General features: G+C 37.2%; 1 protein-coding gene and 4 long non-coding RNA genes across 5 annotated transcripts; 3 read left to right on the top strand and 2 right to left on the bottom strand.

Annotated features, from left to right (window-relative positions):
• Positions 1–233: 233 nt before the first annotated feature.
• LOC125489699 lies at positions 234–2,280 on the top strand. The gene is made up of 3 exons (XR_007267183.1): positions 234–695; positions 1,237–1,396; positions 2,165–2,280. It is a non-coding gene; the product is annotated as an uncharacterized LOC125489699 (long non-coding RNA).
• A 474-nt stretch (positions 2,281–2,754) lies between these two features.
• Positions 2,755–4,455, bottom strand: LOC125489698. Its single transcript, XR_007267182.1, has 2 exons — positions 3,232–4,455; positions 2,755–3,099 (listed from the first exon to the last, which is right to left on the bottom strand). It is a non-coding gene; the product is annotated as an uncharacterized LOC125489698 (long non-coding RNA).
• Positions 4,456–4,502: 47 nt separating this feature from the next.
• On the top strand, positions 4,503–7,467 carry LOC125489700. The gene is made up of 2 exons (XR_007267184.1): positions 4,503–4,628; positions 6,853–7,467. It is a non-coding gene; the product is annotated as an uncharacterized LOC125489700 (long non-coding RNA).
• LOC125489701 lies at positions 7,327–8,224 on the bottom strand. Its single transcript, XR_007267185.1, has 2 exons — positions 7,781–8,224; positions 7,327–7,682 (listed from the first exon to the last, which is right to left on the bottom strand). It is a non-coding gene; the product is annotated as an uncharacterized LOC125489701 (long non-coding RNA).
• Positions 8,225–8,564: 340 nt separating this feature from the next.
• Positions 8,565–21,942, top strand: LOC105380550 (phosphorylase b kinase gamma catalytic chain, skeletal muscle/heart isoform). Its single transcript, XM_048626374.1, has 12 exons — positions 8,565–8,954; positions 9,578–9,753; positions 10,021–10,153; positions 12,247–12,398; positions 13,920–14,010; positions 15,024–15,053; positions 15,434–15,540; positions 16,071–16,168; positions 17,180–17,263; positions 18,378–18,539; positions 19,901–20,061; positions 20,895–21,942. Exons 1-11 carry the CDS (start codon positions 8,863–8,865, stop codon positions 20,033–20,035), a joined length of 1,260 nt encoding a protein of 419 aa, XP_048482331.1. The 5' UTR covers positions 8,565–8,862; the 3' UTR covers positions 20,036–20,061; positions 20,895–21,942.
• Positions 21,943–23,182: the final 1,240 nt, after the last annotated feature.

Genomic DNA, 23,182 nt, shown 5'->3' with positions numbered 1-23,182 from the left:
AACCAGCTGGGTAATTTTCTATCTCGGGTGTCATGGACTCGCGATTTCCAACCGTATAAATCTATGATGGGTTTCTGACCATCTTTTGGCATCGGCTATCTCGGTCATGATCACTAAACGAATAGTGGGTATGAGATTTATCGATACACTAGAGGTTGCAAAATTTTTGTGAAAATATTCTGTGATTTGGTTAGCCGACTAAATGAAAACTTCATTTCACTTCAAACTACGACTACTGCAGCCTTACTCCCAGCGATGAGTGGCTGAATCGATTTCAACAAGATCGCTGATTTCGTACTCCCACCGCACATTTTTGCGGCTCATTGTGTTATGACGTCACGCAAACCGTTCAGTGAAAATTATAGCGTTACTAAGCTAGAAATTCGCACCACGAGCTCATCATGAGCTCATCACACAGAGTAGATTATATGTCAAAGTTGCGACTCAACGCCTCTTTGAAAAAAGTTCCTATTCTTGCAACGCAAAGCCATTACAATGGCAAATTTTTCCTATTTTTGTAAGAAAAAGAGCCTGTAATTACACCTACAAAGTGATGTGAAAGTAGTAACTGAGGATACGTGAGGATTGCAAACCAGTCTCCCTGGATATTTAAAGCATATTTAAAGGAGTTGACGGACAATTTGACTGAAGACTTTAGCTTCATGAAACTAGCTGATTTGAGCGTAACAAATAAGGTGAGTATCCACGAACATAATAGAGGTACATGTAAAAGTTTCTTCAACTAAAGGCGGTGATCCATTCGCGAGCAAAACCTCCAATAACCTCTAAGTCCGCGGTCTAAAAAACCTCCAACGATGTTACAAAAAGCACGCCACGACTTTGCCAATGATGAGAGTAGACTGTTTGGTTCGCTAATGGATCACCAACGAGATTCGACAAGCCAACAATCTATACCGTCGCCTCGCCAGTGGATGACCGCCTTAACTCTCATGTTCTTAAGGCATGAAGAAGAAGCCTTAAAGGAAATATCCTTCAAAACAAAGACAAACCTTCTTTTACCATTGTTGTAGTCCTATGGCACCCCAGAGGTGTCATAAAATCTGCCACCTATCTATGTTTAAACCACCTATGTCTGGTCTCGCTCCAGCTAAGTCCAGTGGCTAACAATATATACCTACTAATAATAATAATAATAAGATAAACCTTCCTATACTATCATAATGTCTGTAACCTAAACCCCATGATATCTACTAACCAGAATTTTGGTATTTGTAGGTTTTTACTGCGTTGCAACTGGCTCCAGACTGGAATTTATAACCAAGACTAAATATTCAAGTGCCTATGTGAAGTACCTACTTAACAACAAGTTGTATTAAGATCTTATGAAGTTAATACCTACATAAGAAACTAAATTGGCATATCATTCTGCTACTGAGTAAGTCACTTAAGCTGATTTCAATTTATTTGTAGCAAAAAAGATATGAAATACTACCCTAGCACAAACACTTTAATTTTATGATGCACTGACAGTATGAAAAATAATTTACTTGGCTTGCTTATCTAGATTCTATATCTATAAAATACTATTTGATTCATCTGTTTTCTAAGTACCTTAGGATTAAACTGTAGTGCTGCGGTGGGTATCTTTTGTAGTTAAAAAAATATACCTATGCTGGCTCAATCTCCACCTACTACAGAAACAAGACTATCTATTCTTGGACCAACAGAACGCCTATCTCAGCTATTGGAACACCCAGGCTTGCTGCTCCATTTTGCTCGAGAGCTAGGCTGGCTGAGCTAAAATTAAGGGGATATGTACAAAGGTTCCACTCAAGAGAGCCACGTACAGGAGCTTCGCCACCTCTCAGAATAGAATAGAATAGAAAATCTACTAAATAAAGTTGTATCAATACCTTGATAGTACAGTCAGCAATAGATATTTATGCCACCACAGCAACAAAAATTTAATCCTCATGGGTGGAATAATAATATTTTATCAATACTTACTAACTTAAGTATTACTTACCTTAATATTAGCTATCCTTATTTTTCATGTTACATAAATATTACCTATCAATTGTCATAATATCTAAGGGCTTGCGTTGGGGTGGCATACATATCTCTTTGGCTGACTGTACAATATATTATTATTATATCCTAACCTATAGAATTACTATTAATCTATATTTCTATCTTATTTCAGATAATCAGAAAGCAGTTTTTTAGCTAATAGAAGAGAAGCTTATGCTTGATATTTCAGAACACTGATAATAATTGTGATGTGATTTAATATATGATACTTAATAAACACAAAATACAAATACAGCAAAAACCATGTTTCATTTCATTATTTAAATGTTGATGTTGCACTTGACTAAGAGGTCATTCATGATACTATTGATTTATAAAGGCTTGATAGGAAGTATTCCTTCTTAAGAGTCCGGCAATGATAACATTGCAACATGGAAGAAATTGTATAAGTTACATTGTAAGTTGTACTTTTAATATATGGATACCTTTCCGTGGATCACAATTTAACAGTGCTCAGCGGAGGACACTGACTCGGGCCACTCTACTTGGTGGTGTAATCAGGGTGTTAGCATTATCTGCTTTATGAAGATTAGGTAGACACATTTTTTATGTTTAAAGCAGGGTTTACTTACATGATAACATTGTGTTTTTACATAAGCAGACACTTGGTCCATGCATAATGTTACAACTCTTATTACTAGTTATTACTGCTTTTTCTTAGAACTGCTTTAAACATAAAGAATAAAAAATAAAACAGCCGCATTCAACTTTTAATATGATTAATACATTACGAGTAATCGTTTATAGAGTTTACAATGCATGAGTCTAATAAGTACACACCTAAACTATGATCACTTACGACTTACGAACTTTTGGATTTCGATATGATTATGGAATTGTATTAAGTATGTGGTTGAAAGCACGATCTTAGAGTATGGGTTTGCACTTATTATTCAGAAATATTATCACGGTACAAGATATTTTCAGTATTTCACTGTAATTGTAGGTTATGTTGAGTATTTTTTCAATAAATTTCCGCCTTGAGTTAAAACTTTCACAAGATATTTCCTTGGCTATACGGTGACACGCAACGTCTTCTTCTTCTTTCTGTAAACAATGATTGATAGTTTAATATCTATAACTTTGTAACAAATTATCGTAATATTTTATCGGTCTATTTTATAAATCGAGTCGATCTGAGTCTGCAACTTAACCACTCCATCAGAATACTATACTTACGTCATATTATTATGTATTTAGTGCACAAATATCTATTTAAATAAGGAAATTCCATTTGTAATTTTGTTTTATCATTGTTATTGTATGTTGTATGAATGAAGTGGAGGGAGTGCAGTGTTGCCGCAACGGAGTTCTCAAAACGCACATATCCAGCGCTGAAAACGTACATTTAGGGTTAAAACCGTACATGAGCTGTTTTTTTTACTAAAATCACTCAATTTAGCTTTTCCAGCTCTTTCGCACCTGCTCGTCAGCAGAAGTACTATATTTCAATAGATTTTAGTCGTGAGAAACGTACCTATATTTATTATAGCATTTTAAAAAGTGTTACAATGTCCTAAAACCTTCAGAGTAGGTACCCCGCAGTTTTATGTATGATATACTTATACTCATTGTAATCATGTAATAATCATATTGGTTGAGAAAATAATCATACAAGAAAATCAAAATCGTAACTAATTGTGGTTAATAATTTTTTTGCTGCGATTCCAAAAAAAATACGTAAAATAGTCCATAAACAAAGATTTTACACATGATAATCATGATATTGGAAGTTAAGTTTAAATGGTACATTACATGGACCAATTATATACACATTACACATGGGAGGCTAAAATAGTACGTCAAATGTGTAAAATGTACGCTAATGGCAACACTGAGGGAGTGTTTTCACAGGTTCACAGAGTATTTTGATTTTTAGTTTGAATGCGTTCAAAAGCCCCTAATTTCATATTTTAACGTTTACAAAGTTAAGTTTTTGTGAATAATAAGTAAAAAATGGCATGAGTGATGACTTTAACCTAGTGTTTAATAAGTATTTTAATTAATATTTTACTAACATTGAAAAAATAAAAACATAATATGGACTGATGATTACCGGATTTCTTATTTCAAGCTTCGCTAGTACTTCGAACGCACACCAATTTTTTCCTTGTCAGAGCGAGAAAAAACACAAGATCTTATACAATTTTATAGAGCGACATCTCTTTCTTTCACCTCTATTGAAATACGGAACGCAACATCGGCCTGATATCGGCTTACTTCGGCTACCGTTTCAAAAATAATCACTAGTCGTTTCTTGATATATTTTCTACGTTGTCCCTGGTCCGCGGCTCAGTCAAAACCGAGGTGGTGGTACCAACTGAATCGGCCTAAATTTTTCAACTGAGTTTTAATTGGCTTTTTTGGATAGCGACTATTAATCGCTGGGAGTAAGGCTGCTGTATTTATCAAATCTTTAATTTGCCGCATTATTTAGAAAAATGGCGATACTGGAAGCTATTGTCAAATGATTGTCAAAACAAACTGCAAGGAACCATCCAAAACAGAGATTGATTTTGGTGTGTTTTTTTTATAATTACCTGAATCCTGTGTTTTAATTGTTCATTATATCTAAGGTAAGTACATAATTAACGTATTACTATTAAAATTTTAAACTTAGTCATACACAGAACGAAATATGGGAAATTTTTACAAAGTCGTGAAAAATGAACTATTGTTCTTAATAAAAGCATTGAGATCATGGGCGTACCCAGGTAGGGGCAGGGGGGGGCAGCTGCCCCCCCCTAGAAGATAAAATAAACTTAAATTTTCCGGCCAAGTGGGAATTAAAAACGTGTTACCTACTCTGCGCAAAATGAAGACAAGTGTTGGAAAAACATAAAATAATAATTAAAAAAATTAAAAAACCGACTTCAAAAAACCACTATGTATGTGACAGTACGAGACTGCCTTCCGTTTCCATCATCAGATCAGCTCAAAGTCACCATCATATTTTATTGTTATAAGAACTATATTTACGTTCTTAATTTCATTAGGATCGGTTTATATGTGCCCAAAATGGAAATTCATACCCTGTTTTTACCCCTTTACCCACTCTTGGGGGTGAGATAAAATTCTGAAAAAAATGGGACCACCTGGGAGCTCAACCCAATACAACAAAAAAAGAATTTTCAAAATCGGTTCATAAGCGGCGGAGTAATCGGTGAACATACATAAAAAATATATATATATAAAAAAGATCCCGACTAATTGAGAACCTCCTCCTTTTTTTTGAAGTCGGTTAAAAATATATTTAATTTTCAAAAAAAACGGGAAGATATCACCGCCACCTTCAAGAAAGATCAATTTACTGAGCTAACCAGTCGTTTTTAGTCATAGAACGGATTCAAATTACCTGCGTTTGTGTGATATGAATCTAATAAGACAGTAATTGGTATGCGTAGCTTTTCTAGAAAAAGAAATATTTCAATAGTTTCCCGGGTTCACTAGATTTTTTGACAGAGTTGCATGATCGGTCCCGTAAGAACATTGGTTTGTTACAAAAGAGTTTTTATATAAAATTATTGATAATTTTCTTGACTTTAATTCTAAAATAACTTATTCAACATGTTTACTTACTGCCAGTTTCTACAACTCTATCCATCCACAACTGGTAGTTACTTTCATACGATTTTGACATAATCAAAAGTAACAATCTGTCAAAATCGTATGAAAGCAACCACCAGTTAAGGATAGACAGAGTTACAGAAACTGGGAGTAAGTATTTTCGAAGGTTTTTGCAAGTATATAAATACGATAAAATTAACATTTAAAATAAACGGTAATAATACCCTCAATGATAGAAGCAGTTGATGGTATTACCGCCACCCCGTGACGATTGCTACCTGAGCTGCGGCGCTCCGTTAGGTGTGTTTTAAACTTTCGATAATTCTTGACTGCCTCGACGTACAGATACCTACGGTTTTAGTATCATTGTTTAGCTTATTTCAAATAGTTTTAAATTAATAGTTTATAGTTTTAATTTTTTATGTTTTTTTTTGCGTCAAAAAAATTAGATTAGGTGCTTTTAACTTATTTTATGTACCTTTTTAGCAGTTGTGGATATTTTCATTGGATACAAATAGCTATTTGCGGATGAAATCATTTTATTTCATGTTCGTAAGGCGTTTAATTAAATCTCGAGATATGATTTTTTTATGAAAACTAAGTATCTAAAACTTTAAAATGGCCGCCATTTCTAGAATATTTAGATTTGACCCCACACATGGGGGTTTTTTTATTGATGAAATTACTCGTAGAATCCACCCTTAAAGTTTGTTGGGTCCGAAAAACAACACACTGTAAAATCGTATACAAAAATATTATATTTAATGATCAACCAAAAACCCTTTCTTTTCGATCTTCAAAGTCAAAAAATGGCTTAAAGATGGCGGTAATACCTGCATTTACGTTAAAATTAAATATTGTACAATATTCGTTATAGTAGGTATAGGTTAGCTACGCACTACAAGTAAATTTTCATGATTTTTTGTTACAATCGACCGACTATCATCTCGAAATAGGTATGAGCTGCCCCCCCCTAGCTGAAATCCTGGGTACGCCCTTGATTGAGATCAATGATTTCTAGTACGATACGCTAGTAATATAAGTCGCTGATTGAGATCTAACACTTGGTACTGGGAACTCAGTTATTAAAAGTAGATTGATCACTGAGCCATTAAATAATCTTCACATTTGTGCAGGTTGTGCTTGTTAGTAAATAATATTTTTGTGAGGCATAACTATCATGTGCCAAGAAAAAAGATTGAATAGGACATTAATATTGTATTTTATTTCCAGGATGGCGCCTTTAAGAAAAGTCTCAGATCGACAAATGGACATTTTGTTGGAGTTCGTTGAAAGACATAAAGAGCTTGCTGTTGGCCGGTACCCTCCCGGCCCACTAGGCATACAATCAGCACGTTGGCTATGGGACAGTGCAGCATTACAAATACCTATATGAATTATATTCAATTGGGTCTGGAGTACTGAAAAGAGAAAAACTGGTAAAAAATTCTGACGGGCATTCACATGTAAAGTGACAATGTGCAATCATAACATAAAGGTTAAAGTAGAAAAATTATTTTAATAATGATTATAGTAAGACTGGTAGAAGCAAAATGTGATAGGAAGTTATGTGATTTAAAATCAAAAATAAAAGCCATTAATATAAATTGAGTTTTTTATTACAAAATTATACATATACAGCAAAAATCAGCCTATCAGTCAGGTTATTTTAGTTCCTTGACACTTGAATTCACAGCCTTTGGACAAGGTTGGCCCTCATGCGCCCTGCATCTGCATCAGCAGCACCATAAGCCACGTTACCAATATGCTGCACCCGAATGTTACCAGCAGCAGGCAAGTTGTCGTCACTGGTATATTGTGTGCATTTGCTATATTGTGTAGTACACAGCAGTCATTTACTATTTTCGCAGCTTTGGTGGGCTCATAGTGAAGCACACGGTGTGCCAGCAAACATCTCCAGCGTGTTTTAAGGGCCCCAATGCACCGCTCCACAGTATTTCTGACACGGCAATGTAGATCAGTGTAGTGTTCTTCTGGGGATCCTACAGCTGCATAGAGGATAGGTGTTAACATCCATGGCCGTAGAGCATAACCAGAGTCCCCTGAAACCAATTTTAAAACAACAGTTAGGTACCTATACTTACTGAAAAAAAACAAATACCTACTGAAATAATTTCCTCCTAACTAATTAGGTACTTACTATTTACTAATTATAGAAGACCAAAAATTTGCAAGATTCACAAAACAAACATCAAAGAAATATTATTTTGTTCAAGATCATAAGAACAAGAAGACTTCAGCGTTACAATTAAAAAAAAACGTTATTTTCTACATTCTATGGTGACTCTATGGTTTAAAAGCTACTATTTACTAGTTGCCCAAGACAAGACGGTTGGCCAACCCAAATTAGTACTTATGATTTCAACTATCCGATACAAAATACCAATCTCGGGTTTCGATAAAATATTCGCATACAAAATTTTAACAAGATGGCGGCCGGTGGGTATTGAAGCCCATACCAACTATGACGTCATTATTCGACCCCAACCGAACATACACAATACGAATAGTGTCAAAATTTGCTTTTTGACAGTAAGATCACGGTGAAGAGAGTTATCAACGAGATAGAAAATAGCCCAGCAGCTAAAATGCTTTTTTTTCTACTGTCATAGACAAAGTCACAGATAAGGTAGGGCATAAAACAGCTGTGCTGTGACATTTAAAAAAACGTCGAGTACTGAAGTTGGCCTAGCCTAAAAGTATTTACAAAGATAACAGATTCAAGAAATAGCTATCGATCGAAAAATATATTAATTCTATTATTTATTGCTTTTAAACAAAAAATTAAAACATGCGTACCATTATCATGTAAACATTCTACTGTTTATCAATTGATAATCGATTACCTTCTCCTACAGAACAAAATTTACACATATCAACATCTATGCACTAGACAACAACATGAACATACCCTACAAATGTCATATAAAAAAAGATTCCATATTTTGGTTAGCCAACTTGATTGCTTTTTGCTCCTTTTTGTTGAATATCTCGGAAAATATAGAAATAGCGGAAAAACTTACGACGGATATCGCTTGGATGGATTCACTTCAGCTCATACAGCAATAAATCCAGTAAACGTGATAATCGTGTGGTTTATTTTTAGTTCGTAAAATTTGTCAGCTGTCTTGCTATTGAATAACCTATTTCCGACATTGGGAGCATTTAATTAGGCCTTTTGGCCTATTTAATTAGAATATACCCACAATTAACGTGAATACGATGGCTAAAGAAGAGGACGACGACAGCTTGCCCGATAAGGATGCGGCGAAGGAGTTCTACGCAAAATATGAGCCAAAAGAAATTATTGGCAGGCAAGTACCTAAATCTTAAATGATTTTTTGATGTATTGGTGACTTCTACATGAATAGAAAGAGTTTGGGATGCTGCCAATGGCTCTCATGTATCTTAGTGGCTGTTTATTTGTGTTGAAGCTGTAATTAGTTGTGACTCCTGCATGACCTTGGGAGAAGCAATGCAAATAAAATGTTGATAAACTACATCATTCAGTTGAATTCAAATACAGTATTTATCACATCATCTCTAAGGGCCGACTAGGACTAGGTCAAATTCTATGTTTTCCTTGTAAACATAGAGATTAACATGCTATTACCATAAAAACTATATTTGTATGAGAAGTTTCGCCTTGTTTTTATCACATTGGAAAGATATTTATCTATATGTATGAAGGATTCTGGTCTGGTCTGAAGAGGATAATAATATGTTTAGATAATTTGTAGTTTAATTAATTGAATTTCCTCATCTGTAGATTATTTATTTAGTTGATAGTACTTAATATCTAAGGTTTAAGAGGTGTTGGTATTACAGCCTTGGAGCTGATTATTTTGTAATCAAAGGCATTAAATATTAGGTTAACACAAATATAACTTATTAGACTAGGTACTAATAACTATAACAACAAACATTCTATCCACAGAGGCGTAAGCTCAACGGTACGGAGATGCATAGAGAAAGAAACAGGTCGCGAGTATGCGGCGAAGATCATTGACCTCAGCCAGGAGTCGCAGGATGGGGTGGACACACACACCATGAGGGAGGCCACGCGACAGGAGATACACATCCTCAGGCTGGTCTCCGGGCATCCTTATATTAGTGAGTGAGTTACAAGGAGTGGTCCTTGGTTTTGGTGTGGTAGGATTCGGATAACTTACACTATAATTATTTATCTAGATTAAGTTAGATTCTATTTCTTCTCCTAAATGATGGAGCCTTTGTGAATTTGTGGTTGAGTAATATTATGTTATGACCACCAACAAATAATAGTAGAATTTTACATTGAATAAAACATATAAATTTAACATATAATTTTAATATAATTTGAGCCAGTCTCTCAACAATTTGTCCGTGCTATGGTTTCAGTTGAGCTGCAAGACGTGTTTGAGTCGGAGACATTCATCTTCTTAGTGTTTGAGTTGTGCAAGAATGGGGAGCTGTTTGACTACCTCACGTCTGTAGTCACACTGTCAGAGAAGAAAACCAGATATATTATGAGGTAACTTATTTGTATTATTGCTCCCAATGGAAAAAGGGGTGGTTATAATGTGATGAAGGGGGTGAGTGTTGAGACAAATGAGTGGGACACACTCTAGCTTGCTGGCCCCACTTAAGACTTTTGTTAGAGGTAGCTGAGGATAGAGTGGTTTGAGGAGAGGCCTATATCCATTAATTGGTGGTGAAAATGACTATGTATATGTGTAGCAGCACACAAAACATGGTAAAATGATTTTTATACGTAACTGATAAGCTTCTCACCTTGGCCAACGTAGGTAAAGCTTTCATACAGTTACATATACATATTATATAGGAAGAAAGACTAACAAAGTAGACATAGACATAATAGTAACAGTTGCATTTCTATTTTTAATGAAGCTAAGTGAACGACGAGTGACACATGAGATAAGATGGTTCAAAGTTCATTTTACATCATTTGCTTTCAATTTATCGAATCTTGGACTGACAAAAAATACGTAATTTAAGTTGTTAATTTGTACTGGCGGACTATCGACCACGGCGCGGGGGTAGATCGCATTGAGATTAGGATTGCGCAGGAGTTGATTGTATTGTCAAATATTGTGAACATTCATAACAACTCATGTCATGACTAAATCAAAAAACAGAGCTGATTAAACAAAAAAGTAATACTTATACCTACACATAGGTATCTAGATATACATATTATGTTATGACCTTAAAAGTAGGTATATATCTGATATCATTTCTAAGAATTTGCAAGGAAACAGGATAATTATTCGAAAACACATTTACTATCGGCCTTAGATTTGTTGTTTTGGTATTCTGTTATAACTGTGTCATATTTTTAAAGTAAACAATTCGATTTCCTTGAGATTTCTCCAGATGACGTGATAACTGTGAAGCTTCAATGCAAAAATAGTAGACGGCAGTTATTTTTTATCAAATTTTTAACGCTTTGGTTATTTTGCGGACACGGTGAATCCAGTTTATTTACCGTCCTTATTTTTAATCAGAATCAGCCAATTTCTTATGAAATGAAGATGCCCTTTCAACGCATTTGGTATTTGTGTTATTTTGACGTTCTTAATTATAATATCACACAGCCTTGTACTTGTTACTGGGTTAAAATAAATACCCGCATATTATTTTTTAATTACCTTTATCTAGTCACTAGATACTGTAGCTAGAGTCTAATATCCCACGGCAAAGCGAAACAAGTGACGTACGCGCTTTGTGGGTGTGTGCCTCGTTTCTGTAGTAGTTCCTCGCAGACCGCAGTAGTATTCGCGCATTGCTTGAAGCTCCTGCTTTATTCTGCAAGCCTGGTACTTTGTGACGAATAAGTTGCAGTTTCTAAATAACAAAAGTATAGGAAAGTGAATAAAAATGGCTCTTAGCGTTCTGAGGTCGTGCGGTGTTGGTGAATGTTTTGAGATGAAATGTTTCGAGTAAGTTATTGTTGATACTCACTTATATGTAATAATTTAAATTTATTTACCTAAATATGGTCAATAGTGGACATTACAGTTTTTAGTTAGGTACTTACTAGTTTCTCTAAATGAGTATAAATTACGTGGTTACCGAAAAAAGTAAGTACTTTGGTAATATCGTTAGCGTTTTTCCTCTGTGGTTTGATTGTTATTAATTAATTAAGTTTACCTGACCTGCCTTATCAATCTACATACATTATAATACGGCCAAACAAGACGAACTGGATATCTTTGATCAATTAGTTTTTTGGTCGTACCTACCTAGTAATGAAATAACCCTCTGCCAAGTAATTAAATAATAATTAAAATTTGTTTTAAACACACTTATTAATAGGTAATTTTTTTCCACACCACCAGCAATCAGCAACTCGTTTTTTGATCTGCTAAAACTATTTAATTTACAGTGATGCCGAGTGTTAAAATACTTATTTACTTACCTAAAAAGTACCTAGGTCGATAGCGTATGACATGTGATATACAGGTGCAAACTATTTCCCCGTCCCCAGATAAGTGCAGAAGGCGTATGTGATATACAGTGTGTTCAAACTATATTCCCTCCCCAGACAAGTGCTAGAAGGCATATGTAATATACAGGGTGTTCAAACTACTTGCTCTCCCCCAGACAAGTGCTAGAAGGCGTCCGGTTCGTGCACAGCAAGAGCATCGTGCACCGCGACCTGAAGCCCGAGAACATACTCCTGGACGACCAGCTCAACGTCAAGATCACCGACTTCGGCTTCGCTAAAGTGTTGAATCAGGATGAGAAGCTTTTCGGTGAGGAATTAGGGATTTCGTTTCACTAATCCATCCGTATTAGTGAAACAAAATTGCAGAAAGAAACATTAGGCTAATGTCGGCATTAAATGTATGTCTTTCTCTTTGTGATTAAATGCTGAAATTAGCTTAAAGTTCCTTTGTGCAACTCAGTGTTAGTGTAAAAGAGCGGTGGTTTCCTCTCAATTTCACCGCGAGTGAAGAGCCAGCGCTGGCTATAGTCGAGTAAGGGGAAGGAAAATATCGCGAGGAAACCTCCATATCAAGATATAGCACCTCTAGTAGGGTGGGAAATGGTCGTAGGTATGTAGCTTTGGAACAAAAGGTCTCATGGGGATATATGCACAAAGGATACATTCGACAGGTACAGTCGCATTCCTATAGAGAATAGAACAGAGCATCGTGCACCGCGACCTGAAGCCCGAGAACATACTGCTGGACGACCAGCTCAACGTCAAGATCACCGACTTCGGCTTCGCTAAAGTGTTGAATCAGGATGAGAAGCTTTTCGGCGAGTTACATGTTACACAGCGAGCATTCGTGCAGTCAGTACGTAGTGTAACGGGGAAACCAGGGAGCAACGAGCCGCTTTTAGAACCCAGCGTTGTGCTGTTTACATTACAGTCCGTAACGTTGGTCAGTACCCATATTTAGGCTGTTTTGTTTGACTAAAAGTGTGAGAGTTTGAGCAGTGCGGTGGTGCAGATACAGATACAGCCTATCCAGCGGGGTGCAAATGGTCCTAGCTTGGGTTTATGAGGATATGAACAAAGGTTCCATTCGAGTGAGCCAGTGACCTGAAGCCGGAGAACATCCTGCTGGACGACCAGCTCAACGTCAAGATCACCGACTTCGGCTTCGCTAAAGTGATGAATCTGGATGAGAAGCTTTTTGGTGAGGATTTTTTGCTTAAAGAGCAGGGGTTTCCTCACGATTTTTTCCTTCACCGTAAGTGGAAACGCTAGCTAGTCGCGTAAGGTGAAGGAAAAAAACGTGAGGAAACCTCCATATCCTAGCTTAGGATGAAAGATCTTATATGGTATTTATACCTACTTATTTATAGGTAAAATGAGAGAACATGGTATGTTTTATTCGGACAATCAAGTTGTACATAATACGTCGCAGGTGTCACAATGCCATGTAATTCAATGCAGCGTGAAGCTTTTGTTAGAACCTGTTTGTATGCTACTGACTCGTTATACACGGTGGTTATGCGACTACCTCAGAATGAATATCATTAAAAATATTTTAAATAATGTGCGGATACATTTTACACTCCGCCATCTGATTCAAAAGTAGGTAGAGCCTACTATAGTGTGTCCGACAGCTGGATAGATACAAATGATACACTCACGAGCAATGAAAAAGTTCCAATGAAAATAGCTCCAAAATAGGGATTGACACTTTGTAAGTAGAAGTTTTCACTGCTCGTGAGTAAACATAAATTATCAACCGAACACATGCCAAACACAAGTGCTTGATCCGACCACACATTTAATCACTTAACCTATTAATTTCCAGAGCTATGCGGCACTCCCGGCTACCTGGCCCCAGAGACGCTCAAGGCGAACATGTTCGAAGACGCCCCTGGATACGGCAGGGAGGTAGACATGTGAGTTGACTCTTTAGTAGTTATATATATTATATATAGTAAGTGAAGTACCAGGGTATATAGTAGTAATACCCTGGTACTTCACGGATAGTGGTTTCTTCCGCATAGGGAAAAATATGGTGGAGGACGCCGCCTGGCTGTGTACTTTACGCGTAAAACAGAGAAGACTTAGTGCCAATTTCTCCATAGTTGGTTAGAGCAAAACCAGGTATTAGTGGTTGACTTTTGACACATCTGTCAATAATTTTATATGGAGATGACGTATGTTGATGAACCAATCCTTGGTCGGTTAGATAACCGGCAATGGAGGAATTGGCACTAAACATGATTGTGGTTTAAACCTGGATATAGACTTCTGATCTGTATTAAAGCTATGGACTATAACCGGTTCTTAACCTGGTGGGTAAGAATCTATTTAAGCAGTAGATTCGAGATTATTTCAACAGGATTCAAGCCTATTTTAAGTATTCAAACTTGATGCAAATTTTTCATTGACCGAGGATATTTCTATCCTGTATGACAATAATGATAAAGACACACCCGCCTGCCCTTGGCTCAAGCTTGTCAGCACAATTAAAATTAATAACAAAACAGATAATAACAGCAAAATCGGCGCGTGCGATGTTGTTTGAACAAGATAAGGACATAGTGACGCAAATGTATATAAATTTAAACTTTATATATCAGTTGATTTCACCTTTGAACTCACCAGATTAAAGGGCAGAGATGTGGTGTGGATAAGCCAGTCGTTATAAGTTATCTTCTGTGATTTATGATTATTGTGTCTGTCTATTAAAATGTTTAATTAGATAAAGAGTTTATGTATTGTGTTTCCTAGGTGATTCGCTGATGTTAGAACTTTATAATGTTCTAATTAGTTTGTATTTATTGGGAAATATAGTTGATTTAATTAAATCTAATGAATACGAAGATTCTAAGCATTCATTAACTCCTATGATTAAAAAAAATACGTTGTGTATTTTATTAAATCATGTTTCGTTATTTGTTTTCAGTTGGGCTTGCGGTGTCATCATGTTCACTCTGTGAGTATCATAATCTTAATAAGTAAAACTTACTTATGGATGCAATAAAATATTGAGTATTGAATATCATCAGAAATCCTAATCCATACTCCTAATAAGCTGAACAATGCCTGAAACACATATTCTTTTTCTTAGACAAACACTAGAGCACGTCTAGGGTTTGTCACCGTGGCTAAAGAATTAGCCAGTGCTTATTATGCATCATAAAGAAAGTTAACAAATAACGAAAAAAAAAGCTGTGTTTTTATCTTCACAACTCTGTAAAGCAATGTTTGTAAGTTCATCAAATTAAATGTTTTTTCTAAAAGAATTTCCAACACAATTTTACCTATGAATGTACCTAGTGTCATGTGCAACATATTCTTGTCTGGTATCCTCAGGCTAGTCGGCTGCCCGCCGTTCTGGCACCGCAAGCAGATGGTGATGCTGCGCAACATCATGGAGGGGCGCTACTCCTTCACCAGCCCCGAGTGGGCCGATATCTCTGGTGAGACTTGCACATTTTCATCATCATTGGCCATGACTTGATCTGATGATTGTTGCAGCGTCAGTTTATTCAGTGGGTTTTTTTTTTGTTGCTATATTATTTACTTGCTGCAAATAAAAGCATTTTCTACCAGCCAACCTATAGGAATGACAACATTGACACTGACGCACTGGTCTACCGATGAAAAAGCTGGATTAGATGAAATCAGAACCGGAAAATTCGTCGAATAATTAAGGTTACCTACATAACCCTGAGACTATAGTCTATTTTTTTCAAACGAGTTCTGAGTACCTGTCCATGTCTCTCACACATTTCACATGTTGACAGTCATTGTTAGGCGCGGAGCCAACATTTTGGTTCTTTTGTTCAAGGCTTTATTTTAATTAGGTGGATCAATAGAGACGCAGAAAAAAATCGTTAATTACTCGATTGTTAAAAAATATAGATTATATTATAGCAATGGATCTATCACTGATATCCAATAATTTTCCTATAATCTGACTCAAAATCACACTTATTCCCCATTACAGAAGAGCCAAAGGACCTAATACGACGGCTGCTAGTGGTCGACCCGAGCGAAAGGATCGCCATTGAGGACGCCTTGAGTCATCCCTTCTTCAACATGGTGGTGAGTCTGCTAACTATTTATGCTGTCCTGGTACTTTCGATTAAAATTTTTTTTAGGTTTTTTTTCACAATTTACTAGTTTTTCATAAATTTTGCATATTTTATTACTTAATAGTTAAATAAATAGACTAGTTCTTCCTAGTGATAGATTTAAATTTTATATTATGTAGGTAGTTTTTCTTGTATTATTTCATTTTCAAAGCTTAAAAGCACTGGTATACAGCAATTTTTTTATATTTTTATATGGTGCTATTTCCAATTCTTTAGTCACTAAACTCTTGTATTTCCTAAAATTTTCTATTTTATCTAACATACCCATTATAGCGGTGTATGGTGCACTAAATTTCCTTTTTACACACATTAAGCTTATAAGTAGCGTCACTATTTCATAGCTATAATTTTATCACACCACCTGCTAATGGTTACTACCATTGAACATAAGCAAACGACGATCCAGCAGTGTAGCTTATGTGCACCCCGATCCGGAAAAAGCAGAGCTAACGTATAGAATCGAGTGCGAGTGTCAAACACTCGCATTCTATTCGAAAGTGCTGTCAACCCATTTGGTAGCACGAACACCCGCATAATTGTATGAGCGAATGAGTCACATTCGATCCTAGATTTGACAGGACACATTCTATACAACTGTCGCAGGCGTTTGTTATCGCGATTTTTTAGTTCCAAACGTGAACGGTGGCGCTGTTTTATTTTCATACATTTCTATACAATCGACTATTGAATAGAATGTGCTGCGTTTTTTCCGGATCGGGGTGCTGTCAAAAGATACATTTATAACTTATATGGATCTGACAGCTGCTTAACAGATAAGCGATGCTGCTCGAGGATCGTTAATTGCTTACGTGTCGATGGTGGTAAGGCAACTGATATGGGTTTGTAACCCCGGGTGGCAAACACGAATACGACCTTACCTTGTGGCGCCATCTACCCTACCTTGTCCCACTTCTGAAAACCGTCGTGTCTTGTGGCGCCCTCTACCCTCAACTCATTACAGCTTTGGGACACGGACATCATTCCCCTGAAGCAGAGCCTGTCCACCGCCGGCCGCCGGATGTCCAAGATCGACGAGCTGGCCATGGTAATGAGCAGTGTGATCAGATTGATGAGTTGACATCGGGGTTTTGAATGCATGTGAAAGGCTAATGATTTGGGTTTTTGTTTTGTGTTGAAGGCTTTGAAGGTACAACATGAGGAGTGCGAGTAGTGGGGAGTAAACGCGAATTTGTATGGCGCGGGAGAGTCGCCATCGAGCGGTATACGCGCTGCACTAGCCCCTCGCCATACAAATTTGAGTCGATTTTCACTACTCGATCTGAAAAGAAAAACCTACACTTGGACTGATCATTAGCTAGGATTCCCATAGCACCAACCAGGAGATATGGGAATCCTTTTAAAGTCGATACAAAGTTCGCACGGGAAAACTAGTCGCTAATAATATAATTGTACCGATGTAGACTCATCTGTAAGGAACGGGATTTTGCGTGGGTTTTGGCATGTTTTTGGCGTTTTGTTTACTGGGAGGACGGTAAAAGGACCAAATTTTTTGGATCTTAAAAATTTACAAGTCGGAACATTATCTTTTGTGTTGAATTGTTAAAATTGAAAATTGTTAACAGACTTGTTTTTGTGTTGTCTTCAAAGAAACCATGAAACATATCAGTAACAGTAAGTATTTGAAACAATGCACTACGGTCTAACCTATTTTGCATGTTTTTTTATCATGAACGTTTTCTTGATTTTGACTTTGCATGTTCTTAATCTTAAACCTTATTTATTCTTATTAATTCTAATTTGATTATTAAAATTGTGTTTGAATCGTAAAAATCCTTATGATTATTATTATTATATTCATTGGATTGGCAATAGAATAATCTGATGATGACAAAAATTTTAGTCACGAGTTAAATAACCCGTGGAAATGATGAGTCAAAAAAAATATTCTTTTACAGTACGACCCACCTCTTATATCGAGCATTGTTAAATAATTGGTTGATGATCCCACCCTCTTGAAGTTGACCTTAATAAACATTATCAATAATCTATCCAAACTGGTCAACTACTATTTCAGAACCAATTAAACGATAAGACCGCCATTTGAACATGTTCGATTCAGTTTTTTGTAATTCAGTCCATGTTTTTTGTGTACAAATAAAAAATATCTTATCTTATCTTTCCACTTCCATAATTTCCAGCAAATCAAGTCGTCAGGCTTCAACGCGCGAGCCAAGCTTCGTCTCGGGCTTCTAGCCGTGCGCGCCGCCGTGCGCCTGCGCAGGCTGCCTCATACATCGTCCAGGACTGTGCATATATACACGGCACAGAGGGCGCCGTACACGCTTAAAGTATTACGGAAGGTGAGAGCTCTTAGTGGGTTATGGGCGCCTGGTACTTTTCGCTAGATGTGTGCTTCATTTTCTCCTCACGGAGGGTGTTCTACTACAGTATGAAGACAGGTGAGACCTCTTCAATGTTGCTGCTTGCCTAGTACTGGATTCGACTATTGAAGGATTCTAGAGAAAAAATCAAGGCTTCCATACGCTAAAGAAGTACCAAGGTAAGGTGTCTTGGATGGTTATGTAATTGTTGTACTAGATATCCCAATACATAAGCGTCACGATGCGTCTCGGGCTGCTAGCCGTGCGCGCCGCCGTGCGCCTGCGCAGGCTGCCTCATACATCATCCAGGACGGTGCATATCTACACTGCGCAGAGGGCGCCGTACACGCTCAAAGTATTACGGAAGGTGAGAGATAGTTCTTGGGTGGTGATGGTTACCTAGTACCGACGTGACGGACTTAGAGGAATACAATCATTATTGCCTTCTGTCTACTTCATCGCGCACTGAGCATATACACCGCGCAGAGTATTAGGTACGGAAGGTGCGAGCTCTTAGTGCGTTATGGACGCCTGGTACTTTTAGCTAGAAGCGTGCTATAGTTTCTCCTCACGGAAGGTGTTCTGCTACTCTGGTCTACTAAGTATGAAGACAGGTGAGACCTCTTTGATGTTTCCTGGTACTGGATTCGACTATTGAAGAATTCTAGAGAAAAATTCAATTCCATACGCTAAAGAATTACCAAAGTAATGTGTCTTGGATGGTTATGTAATTGTTGTACTTTATACCTCAATACATAAAGCGTCACGATGCGTCTCGGGCTGGCTGTGCAAGCCGCCGTGCGCCTGCGCAGGCTGCCTCATACATCATCCAGGACTGTGCACATATACACTGCGCAGCGGGCGCCGTACACGCTCAAAGTATTACGGATGGTGAGGGAGACTTCTTGGATGGTGCTTGTAGCCTAGTAGCCTAGTACCGACGCTTTTAGAGAAGATTACACAAAGCCTTTAATTTCATCGTGCATCGTGTAGTTTATACTGCATAGAAGGCGCCTTACACGCTCAAAGTATTACGGAAGGTGAGAGTGAGAGCTCTTAATGCGCTATTGGCGCTTGGTAATTTTCGCTAGAAATGTGCTTCATTTTCTTATCGCGGAAGGTATTCGACTATTGAGGGATTCAAAAGAAAATATCAAAGCTTCCATACGTTAAAGAATTAACAAAGGTGTCTTCGATGGTTATATGTTATTCTTGTACTAGATATCCCAATACAATGACAAATAAAGCGTCACGTTACGGCGACTGCCTCATAAGTCCTCGCGAACCGTGCTTATATATTTTGGATTTATATTTATTATTAACTGTATATCTTCCCGCAGGTGATAGACGGCTGCGCGTTCCGCGTGTACGGGCACTGGGTGAAGAAGGGCGAGGGGCAGAACCGCGCCGCGCTCTTCGAGAACACGCAGAAGACGGAGCTGCGCAGCCTGTACGTGAGCAACCTCAGCCGGTAGCCGCCAGGGGGCGCCACGGTGGCCAGGTGAGATAGATAGGAAGAAAGAAACGTTTATTTGACACTTTAATTAACAAAAATACCGAAAATTATGCTAAAAAACAACAAAATACCGACAATAATAGCAATCTCAGCCGGTAGCCGCCAGGGGGCGCCACGGTGGCGAGGTATATATATACAATACTACATACTTCATTATACATAATGTACGGGCACTGGGTGAAGAAGGGCGAGGGGCAGAACCGCGCCGCGCTCTTCGAGAACACGCAGAAGACGGAGCTGCGCAGCCTGTACGTGAGCAACCTCAGCCGGTAGCCGCCAGGGGGCGCCACGGTGGCCAGGTGAGATAGAAACAAAGAAAGAATCATATAATTCACACATGAAAATTATGCAACAAAGGTTGGTGTCCAAAGCGTCCAAAAGGCTCAGCATTTGCTGTATGCAATAAGACCGAGCTGCGCAGCCTGTACGTGAGCAACCTCAGCCGGTAGCTGCCAGGGGGCTCCACGGTGGAGAGGTATGGTATGATAGAAAGAAAGAATCATTTATTTAACACAAGAGACAAATATAGCAACCTCAGCCGGTAGCCACAGTGGCCAGGTAGGCTAGAAAGATTTTAACAACGTGCGGATTTCATCACGCACGCGGTATTACACGCCATTTTCCCACGTCTCACGTACATATTCGACGCGTTACAATGAATAATTGTAAGAACTCGTGCGGGGCAATCCCGCGTGCGTGATCTAATCCGCATGCTGTTAAAAACAGCCTTATAACCACATCCTGCTGGACATTTATGCCTTTGTAAAAAATGCGTCTAATATTTTACGTAATTTAATTATCATTTTTCTTGCCCACAGGAAAGAAAATGTACCAGGACAACAGAGGACAAAGGACGCCTCACACAGGTCCTAGACCGAAAGCGTGGCAGTAGGTTAGTCGTAGAACCTCCATACTGTATCTATGCATACGCCACACGAAACTAGTGCGATTCTAGACCTTATTACCGCTGGAAACATGTCTTAAATTGAATGTAATTAAGTTCGAGATTCGCGTATGTGGATGGCGAGTAGTGATTGTATAGATAGCCTTTAAATTATCCTGCTGACGCTACACGGGTTCGTTATCGACCTAGATTAACGTCACTATATCGCGATTCATCATAAATACGGCGCTGTGAAGAGGTTATCGACGTCGATAACGAACCCGTGTAGCAGCGGCTGTAGTGAAAATTACATTTGTATCCAATGTTTGCTCAAAAGTGAGCAGTATTTTATCTTAACTCGAAAGAAAGTGCGTATGAAATCAGTTAAGAGACCAAGCGTATACAACGATTTACTATACTTTTAAATTTTCAAGAGCAATAAAAACTCATTATAGTTTTTTTTTCATCTAAATAATTCTGTAAGTACCTACTTAAGATCAAATCAACTACCTTTCATTTGTTTTCGAATAAATGCTATCGTATCGTCAGGCATTTTGAAATTAAAAGATGGATGGATGCCCTAAATAAGTGATGAAATCAGCCTGGAACATTTAGCAAAGTTATTAGGACCATGTCTTAATCCAGTTGGTTGTGAATTGGCTGAGAATGTTGAGTTTACACACGTTACTTGAATTTCGCATCCGTATTTGTAAAAAGTATTTTATCACAAGAACTTCCGCAAATGCAAGTTTCAAAATGGACGTTTATACGGCCGTTTATAAGCTTTGCCACAAATATTATACCCCAAGTTTTATTGCTAATGTAAACACTTCTTATAAAGAATAACAGAAAGACATGACAAGAATGTTGCGTAAGTGCGTCATGGTGGAAAAAAACACCTAAAATATACACGATAATATTAACAGCAATAGTGCAACATTGATTATTCGCTGGTTTTATATCGATAATTAGTTTTTTATAAAAATCCTACTGTGAATGGAAGTATGTATTTTATTCGCTTGGCTGGTAAAACAGTAATTTCGAAAAAGCTGCCTATTTTACGAATTTACAGGTTTACAGCTAATCAATGATGTGTATGATGTACAATGTTACTTTTAGGGTGAATTCGTCCAAACATCACGTTACACGAGAATAACTATACCGGGATTAAAATTATACGCGAGTAAATATCTAGGATAAGTACATTTGCATTCTACCAAGTTATACCATGATTAAATTGAATGAACGAGGAACGAAACTGTAATGCAACTAAAATAAAAATAGCTGCGTTTCAAAGCATGCAATAGAAATGACATGCCAACTTAGTTTGAATGGATTATAAAAGTATGAAATTGTTTATGTTTTAAAATTTTATTCGCTGTTGTTATTCTGAGACTTTGCCTTTTAACGTACTTTTGTTTATGTTTTGACAGATGTGTTTATATGTCATTATGACGGTTTTCTAATCAGCTGATGTGCTGCCGCCATTACAAAATTACTCTCGGATAAGCTCGTTACACGGTCAATTTTGGCGGTATAACATTTTATTCTTGGGATAAGCTAGTTATCTTGTTTTCAGGTTTGGTAGAATGCAAAATCTGCTTACTCGCGAGTAACTGGTAGTTTACTCGTGAGTAAATAGTTACTCGACGTTGGCCGAATCCGCCCTTAATGCGATAACTCAAAGAATTAGTCTAATTTCTTCGTTTAATTTAGTTTTCTCATTAATTTAAGGTCAGCACTTAGTCATAGGATTAAATTAAATAACTAGTATTTTTCTATTTAAGTAATAGACTGTCGCAAAGAAATATTCTAGTGCCATATTGATAAAAAAAAAACTTTTTTTATCTCGTACTTATACTACGCGTGATTTTTCAATGTGTATAGTGTGATTTTGAACGCGTTTGCATAAAAATGGTGCCTTTACTTTTTGGTGCGTATTAAAAAAGAATATGAAAATGATAAAAGACAGAAAAATAGAGAAAAAGCAATGAAAAACAGTTTTGATAATATTTTTTATAAGTGAAGCATTGAAGATGAACTTTATGATTTGAAACACCAACATTATGATTGAATACTACTATATAAATCTTTTAAAACTTAAGCAATAAGACCTTTTTTGTAAAACCAATAATTTATGGTTTTATTAAAATTATTTAAATAATCTGATAAGCTTATTAAACCTGGGCACAGTCACCCAAATTAATAATGATAAAACATGTA

This window comes from Plutella xylostella, chromosome 16 (genome assembly GCF_932276165.1).
Source record: "Plutella xylostella chromosome 16, ilPluXylo3.1, whole genome shotgun sequence".
Lineage (NCBI taxonomy): Eukaryota > Metazoa > Arthropoda > Insecta > Lepidoptera > Plutellidae > Plutella > Plutella xylostella.
Note: the sequence above shows the minus strand (reverse complement) of the source record. Positions and strands in the feature narration are given on the sequence as shown.

Coding starts and splice junctions, on each gene's coding strand:
- LOC105380550 (XM_048626374.1), top strand. CDS start 8,863: ATGGCTAAAGAAGAGGACGACGACAGCTTGCCCGATAAGGATGCGGCG. Junction 9,754..10,020: donor CTCCGGGCATCCTTATATTA/GTGAGTGAGTTA, acceptor CTATGGTTTCAG/TTGAGCTGCAAGACGTGTTT. Junction 16,169..17,179: donor ATCCCTTCTTCAACATGGTG/GTGAGTCTGCTA, acceptor AACTCATTACAG/CTTTGGGACACGGACATCAT.